At 49.0% G+C, this 22,342-nt stretch overlaps 1 protein-coding gene across 1 annotated transcript in view; it reads right to left on the bottom strand.

The window, feature by feature from the left end:
- Window positions 1-22,342, bottom strand: part of RAI14 (retinoic acid induced 14) — a 127,162-nt gene that overhangs the window by 15,072 nt on the left and 89,748 nt on the right. Inside the window, exons 4-10 of the mRNA XM_081090119.1 lie at window positions 14,887-14,975; window positions 9,331-9,395; window positions 5,398-5,455; window positions 4,630-4,700; window positions 2,345-2,451; window positions 745-923; window positions 485-513 (exon numbers count right to left, since the gene is read on the bottom strand). Of these exons, the coding sequence (XP_080946245.1) occupies window positions 485-513; window positions 745-923; window positions 2,345-2,451; window positions 4,630-4,700; window positions 5,398-5,455; window positions 9,331-9,395; window positions 14,887-14,975 (598 nt within the window). The remainder of the gene's footprint in view (window positions 1-484; window positions 514-744; window positions 924-2,344; window positions 2,452-4,629; window positions 4,701-5,397; window positions 5,456-9,330; window positions 9,396-14,886; window positions 14,976-22,342) is intronic.

Genomic DNA, 22,342 nt, shown 5'->3' with positions numbered 1-22,342 from the left:
AAAAACTCCAAAATATCAGGGCAAATTTCTCAATTTCGGTGTAACACTAATGACATTTTTAAGCAGCCCCAATTAAAAGGAAAAGCTAATCTATGATTTTCATTAACTATCTAACTTTGCCAGGGATGTGGCTCTATAATCCGTATGACAGCCCAAATATTTAAAATACTGTTAATCATTCTGAGCTTAAGCCACATCAAACATTTTCACAACAATAGGAAATATTAGTACATTTCAGAAAAAGATACATATATAAGCAGCAGGTTTAAAGTGACACGCTTTGGGAATAGGGTAAACCATTTAGAAAATATTTACCACCTTATAACGATGAATCATTTATGCTAAAGATATTTCACTCCTTAAATGTTCCCAACAGAGTCTTTATGACTTTGCTAGGACCACAGAGTGGTTTAATCAGAACATTTTTCAAATTCTCACAAGCAAAGATGAAAATAAAAAAATTCCCTCTCCCAAAGATAAATACCTGCTTTGGTTTTGTTGGTGTCTTTAAATCTATAGAGGAAAAAGTGGGGGGGAAAAAACGAATTGTAAGAGGCATAATAATTCATATCCACTTTGGGTGGAGGGGTACACACAATACACACAATACTTAGTACTTCATTTTTCTTCAAGAATATGCTTAAAAGAATAATAAAAGATATCATATTGCACAAATTCCTTTATCCTTTGGGGAAAATGGGGTGGACAAACTTAAAACAACACCGGCTATTTTCTTTCACATACCAGCATCCTGAGAGATTTTTGATAACAGAAGGCTTTGAATTCCTGCGTTTTCTGAGAGTTTGGAATAATGTAAGGCATTGTGTCCGAGAGAATCCACAAGGGTTAGGTCTGCACCCTTTTTAATTAAGGCCTCCACAACATGAGAGCTGCCGATCTCACAGGCCACCATCAGAGCAGTTCTAAAGAAAAGGCAAACACCAAGTTAGTACTAATTAGCATGGATTCCTGGGAAATCATTTCATTTGTCTTAAAAAAAGGGAAAAGAAGATTAGGTGACGTTAAAACTATGCTCTAAATCAGTGGTCCTCCACCTTCCTAATGCCGCGACCCTTTACTACAGTTCCTCATGTTGTGGTGACCCCCAATTTCATTGTTACAAATTGAACATAATGAAAGCATCGTGATGAATCACAAAAACAATATGTAATGATATATGTGTTTTCCGATGGTCTTAGGCGACCCCTGTGAAAGGGTTGTTCGACCCCCAAAGGGGCCGCGACCCACAGGTTGAGAACCACTGCTCTAAATGGACTCAGGACACTGGGGAGAGGGGTGAGAGCATGTGTCGGGGAGTAGGGGAGACTGGGGGAAGGTCCATGGGGAAAAAAAGGAGACATATGTACTAGTATTTGTAATACTTTAAACAATAAAATAAAATAAAAAAAGAAAGGAAAATTATGACCATAAAATATGGTATAAATTTAAGTGATAACCAAAAAAAAAGTATATATTAGTACATTTTGGTTTTTTTCTCTTGTATACCCCATTCCTAAACCCATTCCCCTTATCAACAAAGGCACTAAAACATTATTCAAATGAACCTTTTATATTTATTTATATAAAAAATGTGTCTGAAAAAACAACAACTGTGCTCTATGGGAATTCAAAATGGAATGCTATCAAGATAAAATTAGGTAGTTGTTTTTAAAACCTCAAATTCATTCAAAACATTAAGCCATATTAGGCCAAATAATATAGACAAAATCTTCTAAATATGATGGAATTTTATAGGACTGGCACAAATCTCATCATTTTTTTTCACCCCAAGCATTTCAAACTACCTATACATCGTTAGGGTTATTTTTAAAAAGAAACCAATAGCCCTAACCGGTTTGGCTCAGTGGATAGAGCGTCGGCCTGCGGACTGAAGGGTCCCAGGTTCGATTCCGGTCAAGGGCATGTACCTTGGTTGTGGGCACATCCCCAGTACAGAGTGTGCAGAAGGCAGCTGATCGATGTTTCTCTCTCATCGATGTTTCTAACTCTCTATCCCTCTCCCTTCCTCTCTGTAAAAAATAAATAAAATATTAAAAAAAAAATAGAAACCAATATGTTTACTTTAATTCTGCATGAAGAGGCATTAAAAATGGCTTATTCACTTTAGTACTTAATAATCTCATCACACATTCAATGATGTTCCCAGAGATCTGGGAAAATATTTTTATAAGTCGAAACAGATTCTTGATTACTAAGGCAGAAAATAAAAAAGCTAAGTTAAAAACCACTTCCTACAAATGGTCTAAAACTCTGCTCTGATATTTTGAAAGACTCTCAGGATGTGCATATCCCTGAAGTCACGTGGTTTCGCATTCTGTGGTACCTTCCATTTTTGTCCCTGGAATTTACATCCGCTCCATGATCCAGAAGAAAGCGACAGACCTCACTGTGGCCATTTTGCACTGCAAGAAGCAGGGGTATATTCCCATCCTAGGAGGCAAACTCAGAGTAAGATTTTTATTTTTTTAAAATATATTTTTATTGATTTCAGAGAGGGAGAGAGGGGGAGAGAGAGATAGAAACATCAGTGATGAGAGAGAATCATTGATCGGTTGCCTCCTGCACAGCCCACACTGGGGATCGAGCCCACAACCTGGGCAAGTGCCCTGACCAGGAATCGAACCGTGACCTCCCGGTTCATAGGTTGATGATCTACCACTGAGCCACGCCGATTAAGATTTTTAACGCTGACACCAATGCCAGAATTGCAAAGGTCCTTTTCTGTCTACATTTATTCCTGAATTGTCCTGTTGGTCTTATGGCTGACCCCTACCCCCCACCCCCGGGCGATAGTCTGTGCTCAGTTGGGCCCCTACATCTTAGTGTAACTCTTCTCATGGGATTTCACTCAGCTTTTCCTAGGAGCCTCCGCCTCCTGAGTCGCTTGTTCCTTGGGCCGAGAGAGAGAGAGAGAGAGAGAGAGAGAGAGAGAGAGAGAGAGAATGTTGAGGCTCCAGGCACGTACAGATCCCAGGTTTGCTGAGAGATGGTTCTAGACAAATGAAGGACTTGCTTCACAAGGCAGCTGGAGGTCCCACCGCCCTCCTGCAGCCTCCCTGAATGAACACATGGGTCCCCTGCCACTACTATGTCCTTGGAAGGCATCCTCTGTCATAATCTTACCAGGTACCAAGACATAACATGAAGGAAGAGTTTGTCCATCACTGACAGGACTAGATAAAGAGCTGGATGGAAGGAATGACTGGCTCAATATGCTACAATATGACAACTGGCAATTCCTAAAAAGAAAATTAGATCCCCAACTCATACACATACATTAAGAATTCAAACACGACAATATAAAGCAAATGGAAAAATACTAGAAGAATACATAAGCAACTATTTCCATAATCCCAGAGTGAAGGGGCTCGATTCAAATGACACGGACCACAAGAGAAGTTTTCCTTCTGAACTGGGGTCGACCGTCCTGTTCAAGGTAGATGTTTTCAAATAGGCAAAGGAGAAAGGTAAGTTACAATAGCGCCAGTTATTTTAACATGGGAATCTATAATAATAAAATGTAATATGCTAATTAGACCGGACGTCCTTCTGGACAACCTTCCGAACAAAGCTGGGGCTGCAAGGGAAGCTCAGGTCCGGGTGCCTGCTGGGGGCCGAAGGGAAGCCAGTGCTGGCAGCCGGGGGAAGGAAGGCCTACTCTTGCATGAATTTCGTGCATCGGGCCTCTAGTTTGTCATAATAGATTGCTGCTTAAGGATTAAGTTTCCTTTTAAAAGTAGAATTTCAGACACATTTCTAAAAAATTATCTCTGAGCAGTTATAACTCTTTCTGGTTATCAAGTACTGAAATCCAGGGAGTGTGAAATATGCACAGATTCCATATGCTCACTTCACAATATCTCCATGAGGTGTAGGTGTGCATATATCCATTCCCATGCAGCAGCAGGAAATGGAACCCTGTCAGCAGGAGCAACAGGCATGTGAACTGATTCTCCCAATAGCCCAGGAGGGTTAGGATCGGCTAGAAGTGGTCTTCACAGCAGGGAAACTCCGACCAGCAGTACCCGGTGATGCATGGACACCAAAGGAAAAGAATAAAACTCCTCCTCAGACTTATTTAAGACACTGCGCCTTATTAATATTTAAGTTGATGGGAGACCACATATATATCCTTAAATACAAATATGCACACATGGGAAGTGCATGCAGAAAACGTTTGATTTAGCCCTGGCCAGGGTGGCCCCATTGGTTGAAACATTGTCCCAGACACCGAAAGGTCACGGGTTCAATTCCCGGTCAGGGCACATGCTGAGGTTGCGGATTCGATCCCCAGTAGGGGTGCATGTGGGAGGCAGCTGATCCACGTTCTCTCTCTCTCTCTCTCTCTCTCTCTCTCTCTCTCTCTCTCTCTCTCTTTCTCTCTCTCCCCCCTCCCTCTCTCTAAAATCAATTTTAAAAACTGTTTTATGTATGATTTAGGGAACAATGGGGGATAATACTTACAGCCACTCTGCAGAAGAGTTAGGTTGAAAAGCCATGGAATTCGCCAAACACTGAGCTCTCTAAAGTGCCAGTGGCCTCCAGGAGCACCCACAGTGCCCCAGAAACCATGTCCACCTCCACCCCGCGTGGCCACCTGCCACTTACCAGATCCTTGAGGTTCACCGGGCTCTTGTGCTCGCACAGAACCTGCACAGCCTGGAGGCAGCCCTGCGCCGCTGAGGAAGGGAAAACAAACACCAGCTGATCACAAAGCCACACTCACAGCCTGGGCACCCCGCCCCCCTCGGGCAAGAGGTTGGGGTTCTACCCAGCTTGCCTCCCCTCACTCTGGCTGCATAGAAGAGAAATGGAACCAGGAAGGTAAAATTAGAGACGTTTTCAATGACTGTTTCATTTCAGTGTTAGCTGGCCCTGAAGCCAGCGACTGCCAGTTGCCTGGAGGCAAACATTGGCCCTAGCGTTTCCATAACCAGCCCTAAAAGAAGCCTGTCAATCTCATCATCCCAGAGCTCAGTGTCAACATTTTGCCACTTGAAGCTGAAAGACAGTTAGTAAAACAAAATGTTGACAAATGGATTGATGTTATTAATGAATGCCAAACAAAAGACTCTGTATCACACGTTACTTGAATTCTACAGATGTTTATGAATACCCCTCCGTTTAAAAAAGAACCTTTAAGTTAATTAAAATATAATTAAAACAATTTCTTTTTGGTTGTTTGGAGGGCAATGGGTGAATTCTAGGTTTATTCCTTGGTAACGCCACACACTTTGAAAGCTGAATAAAGTAGGAATGTCTAGGAATGATGACAGAAAACAGCACGAGGAATACTATAACATGGTCAGTGCAATGGCTTGAATCAGGAAGAGTTAGTGTGTCTACGGCAGAAGACAAACAAGGAATGGAAGTTACCTGCGTAATGTAGAGCTGTTTTCCCAAAGTTGTCAACGTTTTCAGCTGGGCATTTAGACTACAAGACAAAAATAAACATATCCATGGACTAGAGTTCAGTTCTACCCAGCTCATCTTTTTCCTGCAAAGCATGATGGGACTTATTGGGAAGAATATAAACATGAATGGGTCCCACCTGCCAAGCTCCAGGGTCTCCTAGTTTCTCATGGGGAAGGAGACTCACCTCCAAGTATTCAGGACCCAGCCACCCGTCCTGTCCCTTCCCCGTCACCGCATTCCTCCTGGACCCTCCCCACCAGCTAACACACGCTCTCGAATTTCTCATCTGATGCTCTCATCCCCCACCCAATTCCTGCCCTAGTGCTTGTCCCCTGTACAAAACCCCCTTCTTCTCAAGACCCGCCCCCACACAGTCCACGCTGCCTCACCTGCCATTCATTCCTGGACCCACAGCCCGGTGTTTCCCCCCAAGATTCCCCAGAAACGTCCTAGTCAGTCGCCAACAGTCCTCGCGCTTCCTGTGACAAGGAGCATTTCCATCCTCCGGCCAGCCTCTCACCTGCGACCCAGGCCCTCTCTCCTAGCCCTGACCGGCCCATCCAATCCCGGTTTCCCTCCCACTGCCCTGGCCACTCCTCCTCCCTCAGTGCTCGCTCCCTAAGCTCTCTCCCTCCCCAGTCTCGATCCACAGCCAGAACCTAATGACTCCCTAGTGCAGTGATGGCGAACCCATGACATGCGTGTCAGAGGTGACATGCGAACTCATTTTTCTGGTTGATTTTTCTTTGTTAAATGGCATTTAAATATATAAAATAAATGTCAAAAATAGAAGTCTTTGTTTTACTATGGTTGCAAATATCAAAAAATTTCTATATGTGACATGGCACCAGAGTTAAGTTAGGGTTTTTCAAAATGCTGACACGCCAAGCTCAAAAGGTTCGCCATCACTGCCCTAGTGCATAACTGACCAATGACAACAAAAATAGTGTGTAAGTATTAGCTGTTGTGTGCCAGGCATTGTTCGAAGAACTGTTGTCAGGCCCCTAACAGCCCTCGTTGGAGACTGTCATTCGGCCCCATTTCCAGATGAGGAAACGAAGGTACAAATCTGTTGGGGTCACAGTGAGCGGCAGAGCCGAGACTGGAGCCCAGACAGGCTGAGCTGGAGCCTGTGTACCCAAGAGAGGAAATCTCTGAGCGCCAGGCTGGCTCACCCCCTGCCCAGTTCCCATTTGGGTCCTGATGTCTCACAGGCACTCGAGCCTGGCAGAGCCAAAGCTCTGGTTCCTTCCCGCTCTCCTGTGCCTGATCCTCCGACACCTCCTCATCTGTCAAGCATGTCACATGAATCTAGTCAATGAGCCAGAAACCACGGCGCCATCTCCGATTTCTCCTCCACATCCTCCTTCCACCATGGCCTGTCAATTCTGCTCCCAAAGCTACCCCAGTTCTGCTGCCTCTGCTTCTCCATGACAGCCTAGCGTGAAACAGCACCTTCTCACCCGGGCAGGTCCGACGGCCTCCCTCCCGCAGGTCTCAATTCTGCGTTTTTCCCCCTTTAACCACCTCTGCACAATTAGCGCAACCTTTTGAATCTGTGACTATTGCTCTTTCCTTAAAAGCTCTTCACATTGCACGCTGTACTGAGTAATCACAGCCTACACATCATGACATGCAAGGCCCGTATCCTGTATCTTCATTTCTCCTCCTCAAGTGCTTTGCCCCAGGTCCTCTCAGTGGCTTTCTTTCCTCTCTGACAAGTGCCTTTCTCTCCTTAAGCCACTGGTACTTGCTGTTGTGTCTGCTTGGAATGCTTTCCCCTGGGCTGTTTGCATTGTTGAGTTCTCAGTTTGTCACCTCCTCCAGGAAGCCTTCCCTGAACACCACCCCTCACCTCTCTCAAGTGCCCGGTAGTTGCTTTTTAGTGCTGTGCAATTTTTAACGTGTATTTGTGTGCTTGTTTACCAGACTGTAATTTCCATCAGGATAGGGGCTGCTCTGTTCATGAGTAGATAGTATACGCAATGCTTGGGGCATGGTGCTCAGGGAACACTTGCTAGAAGAAAGAGTGGGGGGAATAGCGCTATCAGGGGAGGGAGAGAGCTTATTTGGAATTTGAAGGATTTCAGAGGCTCTGTTTGTACTCACTGCTTTGGGGATGTAGCCACTGGAGAGGGCAAGTGTCTCTAGCAGACAGATAGTAAGAGCCAAGGTCTTGAGGGCCCAGAGAGAGGAGTGACAGAGGGTGCAGGGGTGAGGAGTAGCAGGGGAACAGCATGGGTCACATCACAGAGGGTATGGGTTGCCAAGAGGGGAGGTGAAGATGACTAGAGAGGCACAGGCCCCAAGGGAAGCGCCCCATTAGGGGGACATCAAAGCCTCAGGTTTTAACTCCTGTCTACAAACAGCGTTCACACGAATGGTAAGTTAGGGGAGGCAAGAACAGGCAACATTAGAGGGAGATGCCTGCCTGCCCTTGGGGGGGGGAATGAAGGTCAAGTTACAACTTACCAGGCGGTGGCCTAATTTTAGAACAGCACAAGGAACTGTTTAAAGGCTTCAAAGGTTCCACAGAGAAACCAATCCATTTGCATAACCAGATATACGATTACATCAGGGGCTCGAATATCTGGTCCTTGCCCAGGAGGATCCCTGGCCTGTCAGCTTCATTCTCCTTAAAATCAGAGCCAGATGCGAAGTCTGGGTCTCCACGCCAGGGTGGGAGTGGAGATTTGAAACGCACGTAGGTTTTAAAAACCGAGATAAGACCAGGGCCTTCCTCGGGCTGGTCCGTGCCTCCCCCTGCCCGAGAGGAGGCGGACGGACAGGTCCTCTTCTCCCCGTTCTCAGGGAGAAGCCTCCTCATAAACATAGCAAGCAGCCCAGGTGCCGGCCAGCTTCCCTTGAATTCCGCGTCAGCCCCGGGAAGGCTAAGCATTCCTGGCGCTGGCGGCAGCTGGCACCACGTCAGGCAAGACAAGCAGCTGCGTGATCAGCAGAGCCGGGCAAGCTGAGGACTGTGAGCAGGTTTCTGCCCCAGAACCGCAAGGCCCGAGAAAGCAGGATGCGGGCCCCAGCGGGGCGCCCAGGGCGAGCCAGCCGGACGGACAGGACTCGGGGCGCCCGGTTTACTGCTCTCTGCTGTTCCTGGAAGCAGCCAGCTTGCCTCTGCCTGGCAGCAGCTGGATGTTTGGGAAGGGGGCTATTGGGATTGCACTAAATATTCACCTTTAAAGATCTCCGGAAGTCGTCACCCTAAGCGATCACTGTAAGCTTCCCGGCGAGGTTGTGGAACCAGGCACTTGGCTTAAAATTATTCCAAGGGTAAAACAAAGAACTTAAAACCTAAGAACTAACAACTCATCGAGTTACGCACAAGGAAGTAACGGCTGGGGTTTTGCTTGGCAAGAACTGCCGGGTACTGATGACTGGAGAGAGAGGACCAGGGGAGCGGAGGGCTTGTCCTGAGGGGACCCCCGCCAGCAGGGAGAAAGGTTTTTAAGGGATTCTGTAAAGGGCACAGGCCTTCAGAAAAGAAAACGAGGAGCTGACGAAAGGAAAGAAAAAGGCTGGATTCCAGGAAGACACTCCAAATCCCCGACCAGTGCCGTTGCTATGGAAACCATCTCCTCCTCCCTGTCATTTCACAGTGACTCTTCCCAGGAAACCCAAGGTCTGGGGTGGAGTTTAAAGGAGAAAGAAAGAGGGAGAGAGATGGTGAGAGGGAAAGGGGGGAGGGGGTGGTGAGGAGCAGAGGAAGGAGGCGAGGAGAGGAAGAGGGAGAGAGACAGTGAGAGGGAACGAGAGGGGGGGAGGAGGAGAGGAAGGAGGGAGCAAGAGGCAGGAGGAAGAGAATTTGTTCTTTCGCAGCTACGGTTACAGTCACACGTTGGAAGTGACAGGTGTGTCACGGTAAGCTGTTGCCTGTCTTACCTGAAGGAGCTTCCGGATGCACTCATGGTGGCTGTTCTTGGCGGCGAGGTGCAACGCACTGTGTCCTAAACAGATTTAAGGGGGGGGAATGGGGGGGAGAAAAGGCCACACGTGTTAAATCTCTTATCTCTGTAATGAAGACAACTATGAGGAGATACACTGTTCCCCAGCCAAGATGGGGCTGCTGTTCTTAAGAGTCAGGCCTCAGCTTCTTATCTGGGAAGTTCAGGGTGACAGCGGTGGGAGGACACAGCGCACCTGCCCCCCGGATGACACGCAGGCTCCGCGCTGTGCTCTGGTGTGACTCGGCTCTGGAAGTTCTGCTTTCAGCAGCCAGTACACACGCCAAAGGCCCCGTGTCCACAGCCCCGCCAGGCTGGGCACGCCACCGGCGAGGGCACCCCATGAAGGCCTCCAGCAACCGGCAGAGAGCACACTGACCTCTCGTTCTCTCCCCTCCGCTTCTCCTCCGGCCCTGAATGGGAGTGGCCGGGGTTCTCAGCGTCTAGGTCCCCGCGTAGGAGGAGGAGAAGCACATAAAGCACGCACATGACAGCAGGCTTCTCTCCATTTCCTTCAGGAGTGCAACCCCGAGGTGAGGCTGATGGCTGTGCACGGGGAACTGGGAACCCTGACCTGCACCCACCTCCTGCCACGGCCCAATGGGCCTATGGGATTCCTAGGGCAGAGGCTGAGGGGCAGCCTGGGGACCTGCCGGCCCAGCAGCGCCCCCTGGCATTCAGGGGTTGCTCTCGCTGCCTGGGCTCTCTGCCTCTGGGACAGCCACCCGCTTGCTCTCTCGCCCGCTCCGATGCCCCGGAACCACTGCCTTCTGATGAGGACCCTCCCGACCTCCCACTTGAACCCCGATTCCTCCCAGGCCTGTGACTCCTGCTCCCTGCGTCACAGGTCCTTCTTCACGGCACAGAACAGGTTCCCGGCTTCTTTCCACTGCCCCCCACCCCCATCTCTCCCCACAGCCACAGGGTTAGGTAGCTGACTGTTCTCCTTTCCCCTCTAGAACGTAAACTCGGTGACACAGGACTTGCCTCACTCCCTGCCGTACGCCTAGTGCCCACGGCACGGCCGGCACGGAGTGGGCTCTCCACACACGCGCGTCACTCTGAATTGTCGGGCGTGCGCATCACAAACGCCTGCGGAGGGAGCCAAGGTACCACCGGCCAACCTGGCACACGAGGAAGCTCTACCTCCTGCGCTTCCCCGACCCCCTGACCCAGCCACCCCCACCTGGCCCCTGGGCCTCAGCTCTGTTGGCACCTGACGCTGTGGGTGTTGTCTTGGGCCATGAAGGCTGCTAAGCAACATCTCTGCCTCTACCCATCAGATGCCCATGTCGGTTCATCAGAAATATCTCCAGACATTGCAAAATCTCCGGGGGGGAGGGGGGTGGGGTGAGGGGCATCAACCCCGGCTGAGAACCACTGGCTCAGAGGAACAATTTCTTTTACATGATGGTCCCGTCTCCAAATACCATTTCTCCTTTCTGAGCTAGTCTTCACTCCGCAACACTGAGCGGAAATCCCCTGATTACCAAAGGACGACATGTCTAGGAAACACCATGTTTAAAACCCGAGGGTTTAGGGTCACAGTGGACTGCACGAAGCCTGTGTAAGGTCCAAAGGTCAGGTTCCTGTTGTCTGATCTGAGCTGGACTGAGATTTGTTTGTTGTTTGTTAATCCTCAAGTGAGGATATTTTTCCATTGATTTTTAAAGAGAATGGAAGGGAGAGGGAGAGACAGAGAGACATCGACGTGAGAGAGCGAGACATCGATTGGCTACCTCCTGCATGCACCCTGACCAGGGCTGGGGAACCTGCAACCAAGGTACGTGCCCTTGACCAGAATCGAACCCGGGACCCTTCAGTCCGCAGGCCAACTCTCTATCCACTGAGCCCAACCGGCTAGGGCTGGACTGGGAGGTTTTAAGGGTATTTGGAGGGAGGCTGTTTTGTGGGGGTGGGACCTCAGAGGCGGGAATCCCTCCGTCCCCCATGAGGGTGAGGATGAGGAAGATCAGGAAACGAAGGAATGACTCTGGGAAGCAGGAGGACAAAGGTCTTCCTCTCCCCTTCCTACTCTTCCTGCACGAGCCCCTCCCAGGCTGTGGTGTGAGTGAGTTACGCTATCCGTTAAACAGGCTTTGGGGGGCTGCCTGGCTCCCAAGATCATGTGGACCAGAGTCTGCAAGGACAAGCACAGCCTGCATTTGAAACAGACGCTTTACAGATGAGCGTCTGGGGCCCATCCTGAGTGTCGGCAGAAGACGGTTCACGCTGCGTAGGCACGTGTTAACGATCGTCTGTGCCGCGGACCAAAGCTATTGCACATAAACAGCACCCCCTGCACACAGGCTCAGCTCCCCACACAGGGGGTAGGGGATGTCAACCACTCACCACAAACAAACGACGGCTTTCACTGAGCTCCCAGCGTCCCGGGCATGAGACCCGGAGAACGTGCTGTGCTTCTACAGAAACTAGATCCTTTCACTCCTTGGCCCCGGGATCTACTTTCCTAACCAGGAGCACGCAAGTATTTTTCATTTAAAATGGTCACAGAACTCGAATGATGCATCATTCCCTGGACAATATCCGAGGCAAGATGCCTCTCGGTGCTAATGTTAAAAAAAAAAATCTCTTCCCCAATGCTAAGTTTTCTGGAGAGAATATATGAGATTAGTGAGTCTCACGGGACCAAGACAGTGTGTACGTCTGGCCCATTCAGCTGTGGGTCTGGAATATCAGGAAGCAACTTCCCTGAGGCACATGGCGGGGCGATGCTAATTCAAGGGCATTGCAGCAGAACTTGGCTCTCAGGAAAAAGGCCAGTGTAACTTAGAAGGCAAGAGTCGTGGGCTGTTCCAGGGCTAGCTCCAGGGGGTGCCGGGATGAACAATGGCCATCTCTCAGGAATGGTACTGCAATACTGAGGCAGGTTGACTGCAAAGACCACTCCTGTGAGAGCCGGGCCTTTCGTGCAGACCTTCACCGTGCAAAAATGTTTTGGATGAATGATGAGCATGGAAGGCACAGTGACTCACGTCCTGGTCCTTGCCTGGGACTCTGATAGGCCTTCTTGAGAGGGAGAGATGGGGGCAGGAGTTTTAGCCGCAGGAAGGAGCTGGGCCTGGGCAGTCAACGCCATCACATTTATCTTGTCTGCTGTGACAGGAGAAAGGCCGTGTTGCTCTAGATAACACAGCAGACGTTGCCACGCACATCCTTTGCACCCAGCTTCTTCCTTCCTTTGTTCTTGGGCCTCTCGCAGGCTCTCAAGAAATCATGACAAATCAGCGCCTCATTCAGACGAATGTGAAACAGTAAGCCACGGACCAACGTGCTGACCTCGTTGCTAAAAATGCTGGGCGAGAGGGAAGGGACTGGCAGCTCTGAGATGTTTTCTACTCGCCTGGACGTCTGGCCAGCGTCCTGGGGCCACAGAGTGCCGTGGATTCCACCCGTTTCAATCGGGATGCAAGAAATGGACTCGCAGACCCCAGGGGCCGGCCCAGAGGCATAGCCAGGATGGGTCTGCCCCTCCAGTGCTGCTCCTTGGAGGCAGTGTCACTGCGGTGGACAGGGGTGCGCAGGGCGCACTGCCCAACGCTTCCCCAGGCTCTTAAAAGCGGAGTGAGGGCCCTGGTGGTGAATACAAACTCTACCCAAACGAACAAACCCAAACACATAAACCAACAAAATACCTACGCTTCTTAAGAGCTTTTACTAGAGGAAAGACTGCTGGTAAAATATTTTTTAAGGGGGGAGGGAGCAGGATGTAGAGTTTATTATCACATGTGATCTCAGCTATGTAAAAATGTGCCAGGAAAAAGCTGAAGGAAATACAGCAAAACAGTAAAATGTGCTTCTTCTTGGTAGCAGAAGCCCTGCTAATCTTCTTTAGTTTTCTGTCTCTCCCAGATTTCCTACAATGAGCACAAATCAGAGCACCTGATTCTCCCCGTAAGGAAAGACGGGGAGGGGAAGATGCTTGGCTCTGATGCAAATGACTAGACTCCCATCTGAAACCTATATCTTGGCATCAAATGCAGGGAAACCAAACTATTCCAGCTCCGATTCGTGCCCTTTAAAAGCTGATTCTTTCAGGTCATGGTTTCCTTGGAAGAAGCCTTGTTTATGTTAGAGGATGTCCCGTCCATCCAGGGGACCCTAGCTCTACATGTAACACGTCACCAGGGATCACAATGAACTTGAAAACCAAATCAGCGGGCTAGGGATTAAAGAGGACTCAAGTCAGTATGACATACATTAGCATTCCCTCCAGCAGGCACTTAAGGAAACCATTCATTCTTCTACTGGGATCGCCAATTCTCGAAGCATTCGGGGGGCATTTGGTGGCACTGCTCAGGGAAATCGTGCTGTTATTCCAATCATGCCCTATTTTCGACCTAAAATGGTTTTCCCAGTGGAACCGCACTCACCTGACTTGACTTCAAGTGGCTCTTGGCCTGTCCTAAAGGAACACATTTATTCAAAAAGAATAGAGATTCCTAATCACGGAGAATCTTCAAATTTGTTTAACAAGTGCCACAGACTTTTGGAAACAATTCTGAAACACAAGTTTTCCAACCAGTTTTTGAGGAATAATTCTTCTGTTTCCTGACTGGTGGCCCCTCCCTCCCCCCATAACTGTTCTGAGGAAGCCAGTGTTTGGGGCGGGGGTGGGGGCAATCCATTACGGATTAACAAAAAGACTATAGAGTCAGACTGATTTCATATCCCAGTAAGAACGAACGAAAGCCTTAGAATGAGGCAAAGAGGTTCAAGTTCAATAGAGAAATGGAGCCCTCAGGAGTTGCTCCGATCCTCCGGTGTGGCCAGCGGGGCAGAACCCAGGCCGGAGACCACAGCCAGCGGCTCTTTCCAGTGGAACGACGTTCATAAAAGATAGGCCTCCACTACCTTGTCTCTCACTCTGCTTTGTTCACCATTTGTCCACACTGGCTCCACATTAGAACCACATGGGGAACTTTAAAAATCATACCAGCTGTCTGGCAAACTCTAGACAATGGAATCTGAATCTCAAGAGGGTGTGCATACTGTTTATTCCTTCCTTTCCCTCCCTTCCTGCTCTCCTCGCTCACTCTCAACCTTCCTCCCAAGTTCCCAGGGGATGTGGAGGCACTGAAACACAGCAAGGGGGTGGCCCTGGGCAGCTGGTCCAGATGAGGACCACGGCCTCTGCCCACAGAGCGTATCTCAGTGGGCAAGATGAGCTTCCAAGCCACGCATTCCATTTCTCACCTCCCATCATGATTCCTCAAAACAAACGTAGAGAAGGTTGCATGGTCCCTACATACAATTTTGAAGGTAAGATTTTGCAAATGGGGGATGAGAAGCACGCAGTGTGCCCCCGACAAACCACATCTAAGACGAGGACGCCTGCAGCAGCACAAATGAGGAAACGCCCTCAGAGCCCAGTCCCTGGAGCTGGTCTACGTGCCTCCTCTCCACAGGGACCCAGCTCTGTGGCACCTGCTCTTGCGCCGGCCTGTTGACTTAAGAGATAAAAACCACATACCGGCAGTGTCTTGCGCTGTCACATCCACGCCGTGCGTAACCATGACCCTGAGACATTCCACGTGTCCTTTCGTAGCAGCGAGATGAAAGCTGGAAAAGAGGTAAACAGTCTCCTTCAGATTTCCCCTCTTTAGCGTTCATCCCCGACGTTTTTTGCCTCGTCGTGAACACTTACTTTCTCCCACTTGAGCTCCATAACCAGGGAGTAGGTATTTTTATCAACCTCATTTTAAGGATGAGGAAACTGAGGCTCCCCGTGGTCTGAGAATTTGCTCATGGACACTTTTTATTAAGGAGCAGGGGCTAGTCTTAGGTCTTCCAATCCAGAGACCAGGCTTGGAAAATAGTAAGATTCAACTGCATATTTGTCTCTTCCCAAAGCGAATGCTCAAAGACTTGCAACTAGATTCAATTCCTAAATAATAGGTACTTTAGCAACATTTTCTGTTGCCTAGTGCTTTCACTAAAGCCATTATTTCTAGGAAACATACTCTATAAGGAGAAAGGTATCCAACCCAACAATGGTCGTGACAACATCCATGTCAGGTCCATTGCTGTGTTGCAGCTGAATAACAATCATTGTACACAAGTTCTGTACTGTGTGCCATTACATTACCTCTTTTCATTCACATGACAGCCTTTTGAGGTGAAGCCTATACTGTCTCCATAGATGGCAGGTGTCTACACGCAGGTGCAAACAGCATGAACTAAAGCCCACAATTAAGCTCCAGAATTCAATAACATGTGGGAGTACAAGCCATGCCCAGCGTGTTTAGACTTGCCATGAAAAGAAGAGATGGCATCCACATGCCATACCAGTCATCCCTGCAGGTCCCAGAATGAAGGGCATTCCTACCGGCAGAAGGAAAGCCCAATTCCACAGAGCATTCAGGCCCAGAGGCCGAGGAGGCCCAAACCCTTGGGAAGGTCTCCGCCAAGAAGGCCTTCCCTCTTCTGTCTCCTTCGTTCAGGGAAGGAGTCACTGAACCTTCCCGTTATCCACCTGCCTTGGTTCTGTTCTAGGGAGTTGCCTTCTCGGGACACTTGCCATGCAGCACTGTAATGTCTGCAGCTCTGAATGAAGGCCCAGGCAATATGTTCTTCACAAACCAGGACTGGTACTGGGGCCCAGGGTCACACCCAACTAGCAAATCCAAGAGGTAAACCAACTCAAACCCGGGTCAGCTTGATCCCACGCCTCTGCTCCCGGAGATCTAGGCTGCGTGAAGATGGACAGAGAAGCAAAAGGAGATGTTTCCGTTCTGGTTGCCAAGGAACCATAAGTCAGCAAGGTACCTCTGGGAAGTCGGTTTAATCTCTCTGAGCCTACACTCCCTGCACTGGAGAACGTGGGGATTGAATCAGATGATATCGGATGCTTCCTGCAGCTCTAACAGACTATTATTTTATCCTACCTGGTTCTGATCACACCAACTATTTCCACGTTTGTGCAGCCATTCATATGCAATGTCTCTTTACAGTCAAGCTCTGCTTTGTAGATGATTTCACACAACTGTTAAACTTTGGCCATATGGAAATACTTGGAAATGTAGTGACTTATTTAAATGGAATTCCTGATTAAATACAGCCCAACCAAAAGAACCTCCCACCGGGCAGTACGAGTACACCTCTGTTTTTCATCATCCTGTCCTAACACAATTTTACAGTAAGTTCACCCTTAAGCAGCAACTTGTTTAACTGGCCTTGGGGAAAGGTCTCTAAATGCCCGCATCCTTCGTAACAGTACACGTTACACACGTTAATTGCTCTTGAGGACATGACATCGCCTAAGAGTCTCAATCACTGACCTCTGTCTTCAAGGCTATTCATCCACAAGCCCCAGATGAAGCCTTAATACTCATCTTCTTCTCTCTCCGTCTGTGCCTGTTTCTGAGCTGTTCTCTCTGCTACCTCCTATGGCCAGGGGAGAAAGCAAAACTGTCTGGACAAGAGAGCAGCCACATCCTGTCTTACAAGTAAGAGCACCGGGAGCAATGATTAGTGTACACACACACACACACACACACACACACACCATACACACACACACACACACACACACCATACACACCACACACACACACCCCCCCCCACACACACCACACACACACACCCCCCACACACACACCATACACACACCCCCACACACACCATACACACACACACACACACCATACACACACACACACCATACACACACACACACCATACACACACACCATACACACACACACCATACACACACACACACACCATACACACACACACACACACACCATACACACACACACACACCATACACACACACCCACACCCACACCCACACACCATACACACACACACACACACCATACACACACACACACACACACCACACACACACCACACACACACACCCCCCACACACACACCATACACCCCCCACACACACACCATACACACACACACACCATACACACACACACACCATACACACACACACACACCCCACACACACACCATACACACACACACACACACCATACACACACACCATACACACACACCCACACACCCACACACCATACACACACACACACCATACACACACACACACACACACCATACACACACCACACACACACACACACACACACACCTAGACATACAGGGTGGGGGCAAAAGGAGGGTTACAGTTGTGAGTACCCGAAACACAGAGTTTATTCTTGTTTAATATTTAGTATTTCTTGTTTATGATATTATTTGCCATGTAAACCACTATAAACCTATTTTCGCCCTGTCCTGTATAACTTTTGATTGAAGCATAACTTATGCAAAGAAAACCACATATCATAATTCTATAGCCTGCTCATTTTCACAAATGGAGCATGCCCACTTTATCTTCATACGAGTGAAGACGTGGCCAGGGACCCAAATGCCCTCCTCGTATCTCCCGCCAGCACCCAGAACCTCTCCATGTGCCCCCCCTTTACTATTGATATTTCCCCACTCAGACCGCTCAGGCGATCTCTGGACTGCAGACTGTTTATGGGGGTGAAGCTGCAGACACGTGGCAGGGAAGCATTTCTGCGCGCCATTTCTGTCCGTGGAGAAATGGAGTCTGACGTGGTTTCCGGGGCTGACCTGGGACTTGAAGGGTTTCGGGATCTCTATCTGGAAGGTCAATGAGGATTACAAGGCAGGAGAAGTGATGTGTTGGGACGTTGGACTCACTACCCAATCCTGCGATAAAGACTTTCTTACCAACAGAAACCGACCTGTGTTTGATGGCTGTAGTGCGTTTTATTGAGGGATCAGCTGCTTAAGGTTTCACTGTAAATGCTTTAATAAATTGTGTGTGTGTGTGTGTGTGTGTGTGTGTGTGTGTGTGAGAGAGAGAGAGAGAGAGAGAGAGAGAGAGAGAGAGAGATTGATTTTGTTTCATCTTTCCTCTCTTGGTAGAATTTGGATCAGGGAGTGACTTTTCCTCTATTCTGGGAACTCTGCAGAATATGTGTCCTGCTGAGAAAATAAAACGATGACAGTCTTTTCCAAATGCATAAATTTCTCACATATTTCACCTAAAACATCAGCATCAATGCTCTTCCAGATAAACAAAATACCAACAGATATACCTAGAAACTGCCAATTATATGAGGGCGGATATTGGGCTTGTCCTTGTACACTGCTTGACCTAACAGCATGCTTTCAGCTAATATCACTTTCACTGACGGGATTTGATTAAAGGTGTTTTTCAAATAAGACTCTACCAGGTGTCTGTTGTGTTTATATGGCACATAAAAGCAGTGGCTCTACTTTCTAAAACCCAGGAGCATGAGAGGAGGATATGCCTAAAAAGGAAGAGCTGGTCATTTTGCCAGAAGTTTCCGATTCATCTTCCCAGACAGACAAGGAACTCCCCTATGTGTCATCACGCCTTCTCCCGGGAGATGCATTTCCGGGAAATGGGAGCACAGTCAAGAAACACGCTATTTAGCCCTAACCAGTTTGGCTCAGTGGATAGAGCGTCGGCCTGCGGACTCAGGGGTCCCAGGTTCGATTCCGGTCAAGGGCATGTACCTTGGTTGCGGGCACATCCCCAGTAGGGGTTGTGCAGGAGGCAGCTGATCGATGTTTCTCTCTCATTGATGTTTCTAACTCTCTATCCCTCTTCCTTCCTCTCTCTAAAAAATCAATAATATTTAGAAAAAAAAAGCAGCACACTATTTAATGCGCCCATGCTGTGCTCTGCCTGCCCCTCCAGCCCTGCCCTCCACCTGTCCCCAGGGCTGCGGCCCAGGAGGCAGGCCTCTCCCGGACTCACCCAGTGGGCGGCCTTGTCCTTCAGCTTCTGGTTGGAAGACACAAGAGACAAGAGGATGAGAGACGAGTGCAGGGCATCACCCCTCCTCTCTCTCCACCAGGCCACACCCTGGCAGTGGCTGCCTCCTCTGGGAAGCCGACACTGTGTGCACCGGCTCTCCCTCGGCGTTTGGGAACTGCTCTCTCTCCTTGCGCCTTCAGATGGGAAGCGATGCTCACCATTACTTCTCAGGGCTGCTGTCCCACCTTGCTGGTTTAATCCACCACAAATGTGTAAGCAGTGCCTTTCTTCACCTCGAGTCACCCATCCCATGTGAGGGTGCTACCTGCTTCCCGCTAGGACCCTGAAGGCCACCCGTGTCGGGTATTTTGTGTACGACCACCCACAGGGTACATGGTTAGGTTCTGGTGGATATTATTTGATTATAAATATTTGTAAAGGAAAAGTGAGGCTTTAAAAAAAAGTCTCAACTCCACATATAACAGAGTTGATTATTTAAGACGTTTGGGTATTTTGGCTAAAACGCGTTGATGGGAGAATGTGCCAGATCACTTTAATTACATGGCATCTGACAAGTGACTTCTAAAAAGCTTTCTGATATAGTCTTAGGCCAAAATAGGAACCAATTTCAAAGGTTCAAGACTACATCTCTCCAAGGATAAGGAAAACAATTGATTTAATTGACAGCCAGCACCAGTCTAGACTGTCCCGCGGTGCAATAAAGAAATGCCAAAATTCAGACGTTAAACTGTGAATGAGGTCTTGAAGGAAGAACCAACACAGGAGCACACGCAGTTGTACGTGCCACTGTGCTCTGAAACGGAGACTCGTTAGTTCTGTGGGCATATTCCAGGGGATAACAAGCAAGACACGTTGGACTTCGTTTCAATGTCCAGAAGACAGGCTAGCAGACGTTGAATTAGAACCACCTCTGCTCAGGAAATGAAGGAGGGAGAAAAGAAAGAGGGAGAGAGAGAGGGTAGGAGGGAGGGAGGGAGGGAGGGAGGGAGGGAGGAAGAAAGGAGAGAGAATCAAAGCTAAATGCTCCCCCTAGCCCAGTGGTCGGCAAACTGCGGCTCGGCAAACCGTGGCTCGCGAACCACATGCGGCTCTTTGGCCCCTTGATTGTGGCTCTTCCACAAAATACTGGCTCTTCCACAAAATACCGACTTCTGCGCATGGGCCACGAAGTTTCTATCGCACTGTACGTGCGCACCCGCACGTGGTATTTTGTGGAAGAGCCACACTCAAGGGGCCAAAGAGCTGCATGTGGCTCACGAGCCGCGGTTTGTCGACCACGGCCCTAGCGGTGGTTTGCCGACCAGTTTGGCTCAGTGGACAGAGCATTGGCTTGTAGACCAAAGGGTCCTGGGTTCAACTCCGGTCAAGGGCATGTATCTTGGTTGCAGGCTCTTCCCCGGCCCAGGCCCTGGTTGGGGCATGTGCCGGAGGCAACCAATTGATGTGTTTCTCTCTGTTTTTCCCTCTCTCTTCCACTCTCCCTAAAAGATCAATGGGAACATATCCTTGGGTGAGGATTAACAACAACAACAAAAAGCTAAGTGCTTTGCCACTGAATGGAAACTCAGGAACAAAGTTGTAGACAGTTGCAGGCAACAAAATGCCCTCCACGCCTTGTCTCAAGCCCACACTGGAGCAGCTGGCTTTCTGGCACTGCTGGTGGAAGTGATAATCCCCACAGCAGGGCTCGGCAGCAGCGAGTCCTTACATTAGCCTCTGAAGGTGAGCGAGAACTGGAGCCAAGTTTTAATAGGACACTCAAGTGGAACGCTGGGTGTTGTCGGGTGGAAACACATGGTTAATCAGCGACAGAACCTGATTGCAGGTGGCAGGAGTAGATTTCCTTTCTCGTGCAGTGATTGATAGTGTGGGCATCTCAGTGGTGGTGTCCAGGTGACTGATGGGCTGGGGCGACCCCCGTCTGGATGGCAGACAGGCATCAGTGGGGCTGCCTCGGCTTAGGGACCAGATGTTGTCCCAGGTCAGCAACTACTAGCAAAGAGCATGGCCGGTGGCCCCTGGTGGCCTGTGTCCTGGAGAACTGTGAAAGGACACACCTGCATCTAGAGTTTGCAGACCGGGATGAGATGAGAGGCAAAGCAGTAGGTGGATGAATGCGTCCCCATCCTAGAACAAAGATACTGTTCTTGACCATGTTGATTCTAGGGTACTGAAACTAACCCAAGTCTGGGGAAGCTTTCCTATGTCTATAGTTGTGTATTTTTATAAGCACTGCTATAGCTACATATATCCGTTCCCTCCTCTGTTGCCTCTGAGACTGCGGTACTGATGTGCCAGGCACTGTTCTGAGCCCTGAGAAACATGTGGAGAAAACACAGCCCCTGCCTCGTGGGTCTCGGCTTTTAGTGGAGGATGGAAGACAAACCAGAGGTTCACTACTGGGGGTGAGGGTGCTGCCCTCCTCCTGCATGTCTGGCAATGTCTGGAGATATTTCTGATTATGTGAGGGAGAGGGGTGGGGGCATTCTACTGGCATTGAATGTCTAGGGGACAGAGATGCTGGCAAACACTCTACAATGCACCCCACAGCTCCCCACAACCACCACGTACCTTCCGAGTCCAAACTGTCCATAGTGCTGGGTTGAAACATTGACATTCTGATTGTCCATTAAAAACAAACTAGAGGCCTGGTGCACGAAATTCATGCACTGGGGGCGGGGGGGGGGGGAGTTAGGGAGGTCCCTCAACCCGGCCTGCACCCTATCGCAGTCCAGGAGCCCTCAGGGGATGTCTGACTGACAGCTCCTGCATTGAGCATATGCCCCCTGGTGGTCAGTGCACGTCATAGCGAACTGTCATTCCACCATTCAGTCGATTTGCATAATAGCCTTTTATTATACAGGATGTGTGATACTGAATATCATTCCATTAAGACCCATTAAAGACTGAAGAAGCAGGAGCACATTTTAGTCCTTGCATTGATAAAATTCATAGTTTAAAAATGCACAATTTTGTTATTTTTAGCATATTCACAAAGCTGTGCAACCAGCAGCACGCTCTAGCTCCAAAATATGTTCATCACCATAAAATACAAGACCCGTACCCATGAGCAGTCCTTGCTTTTCCCATGCCACCCCAGCCCCTGGCAATCCCCAATCTCCATGCTGCCTCT

This window comes from Myotis nattereri (assembly GCF_964212035.1).
Source record: "Myotis nattereri genome assembly, chromosome: 4".
Lineage (NCBI taxonomy): Eukaryota > Metazoa > Chordata > Mammalia > Chiroptera > Vespertilionidae > Myotis > Myotis nattereri.
Note: the sequence above shows the minus strand (reverse complement) of the source record. Positions and strands in the feature narration are given on the sequence as shown.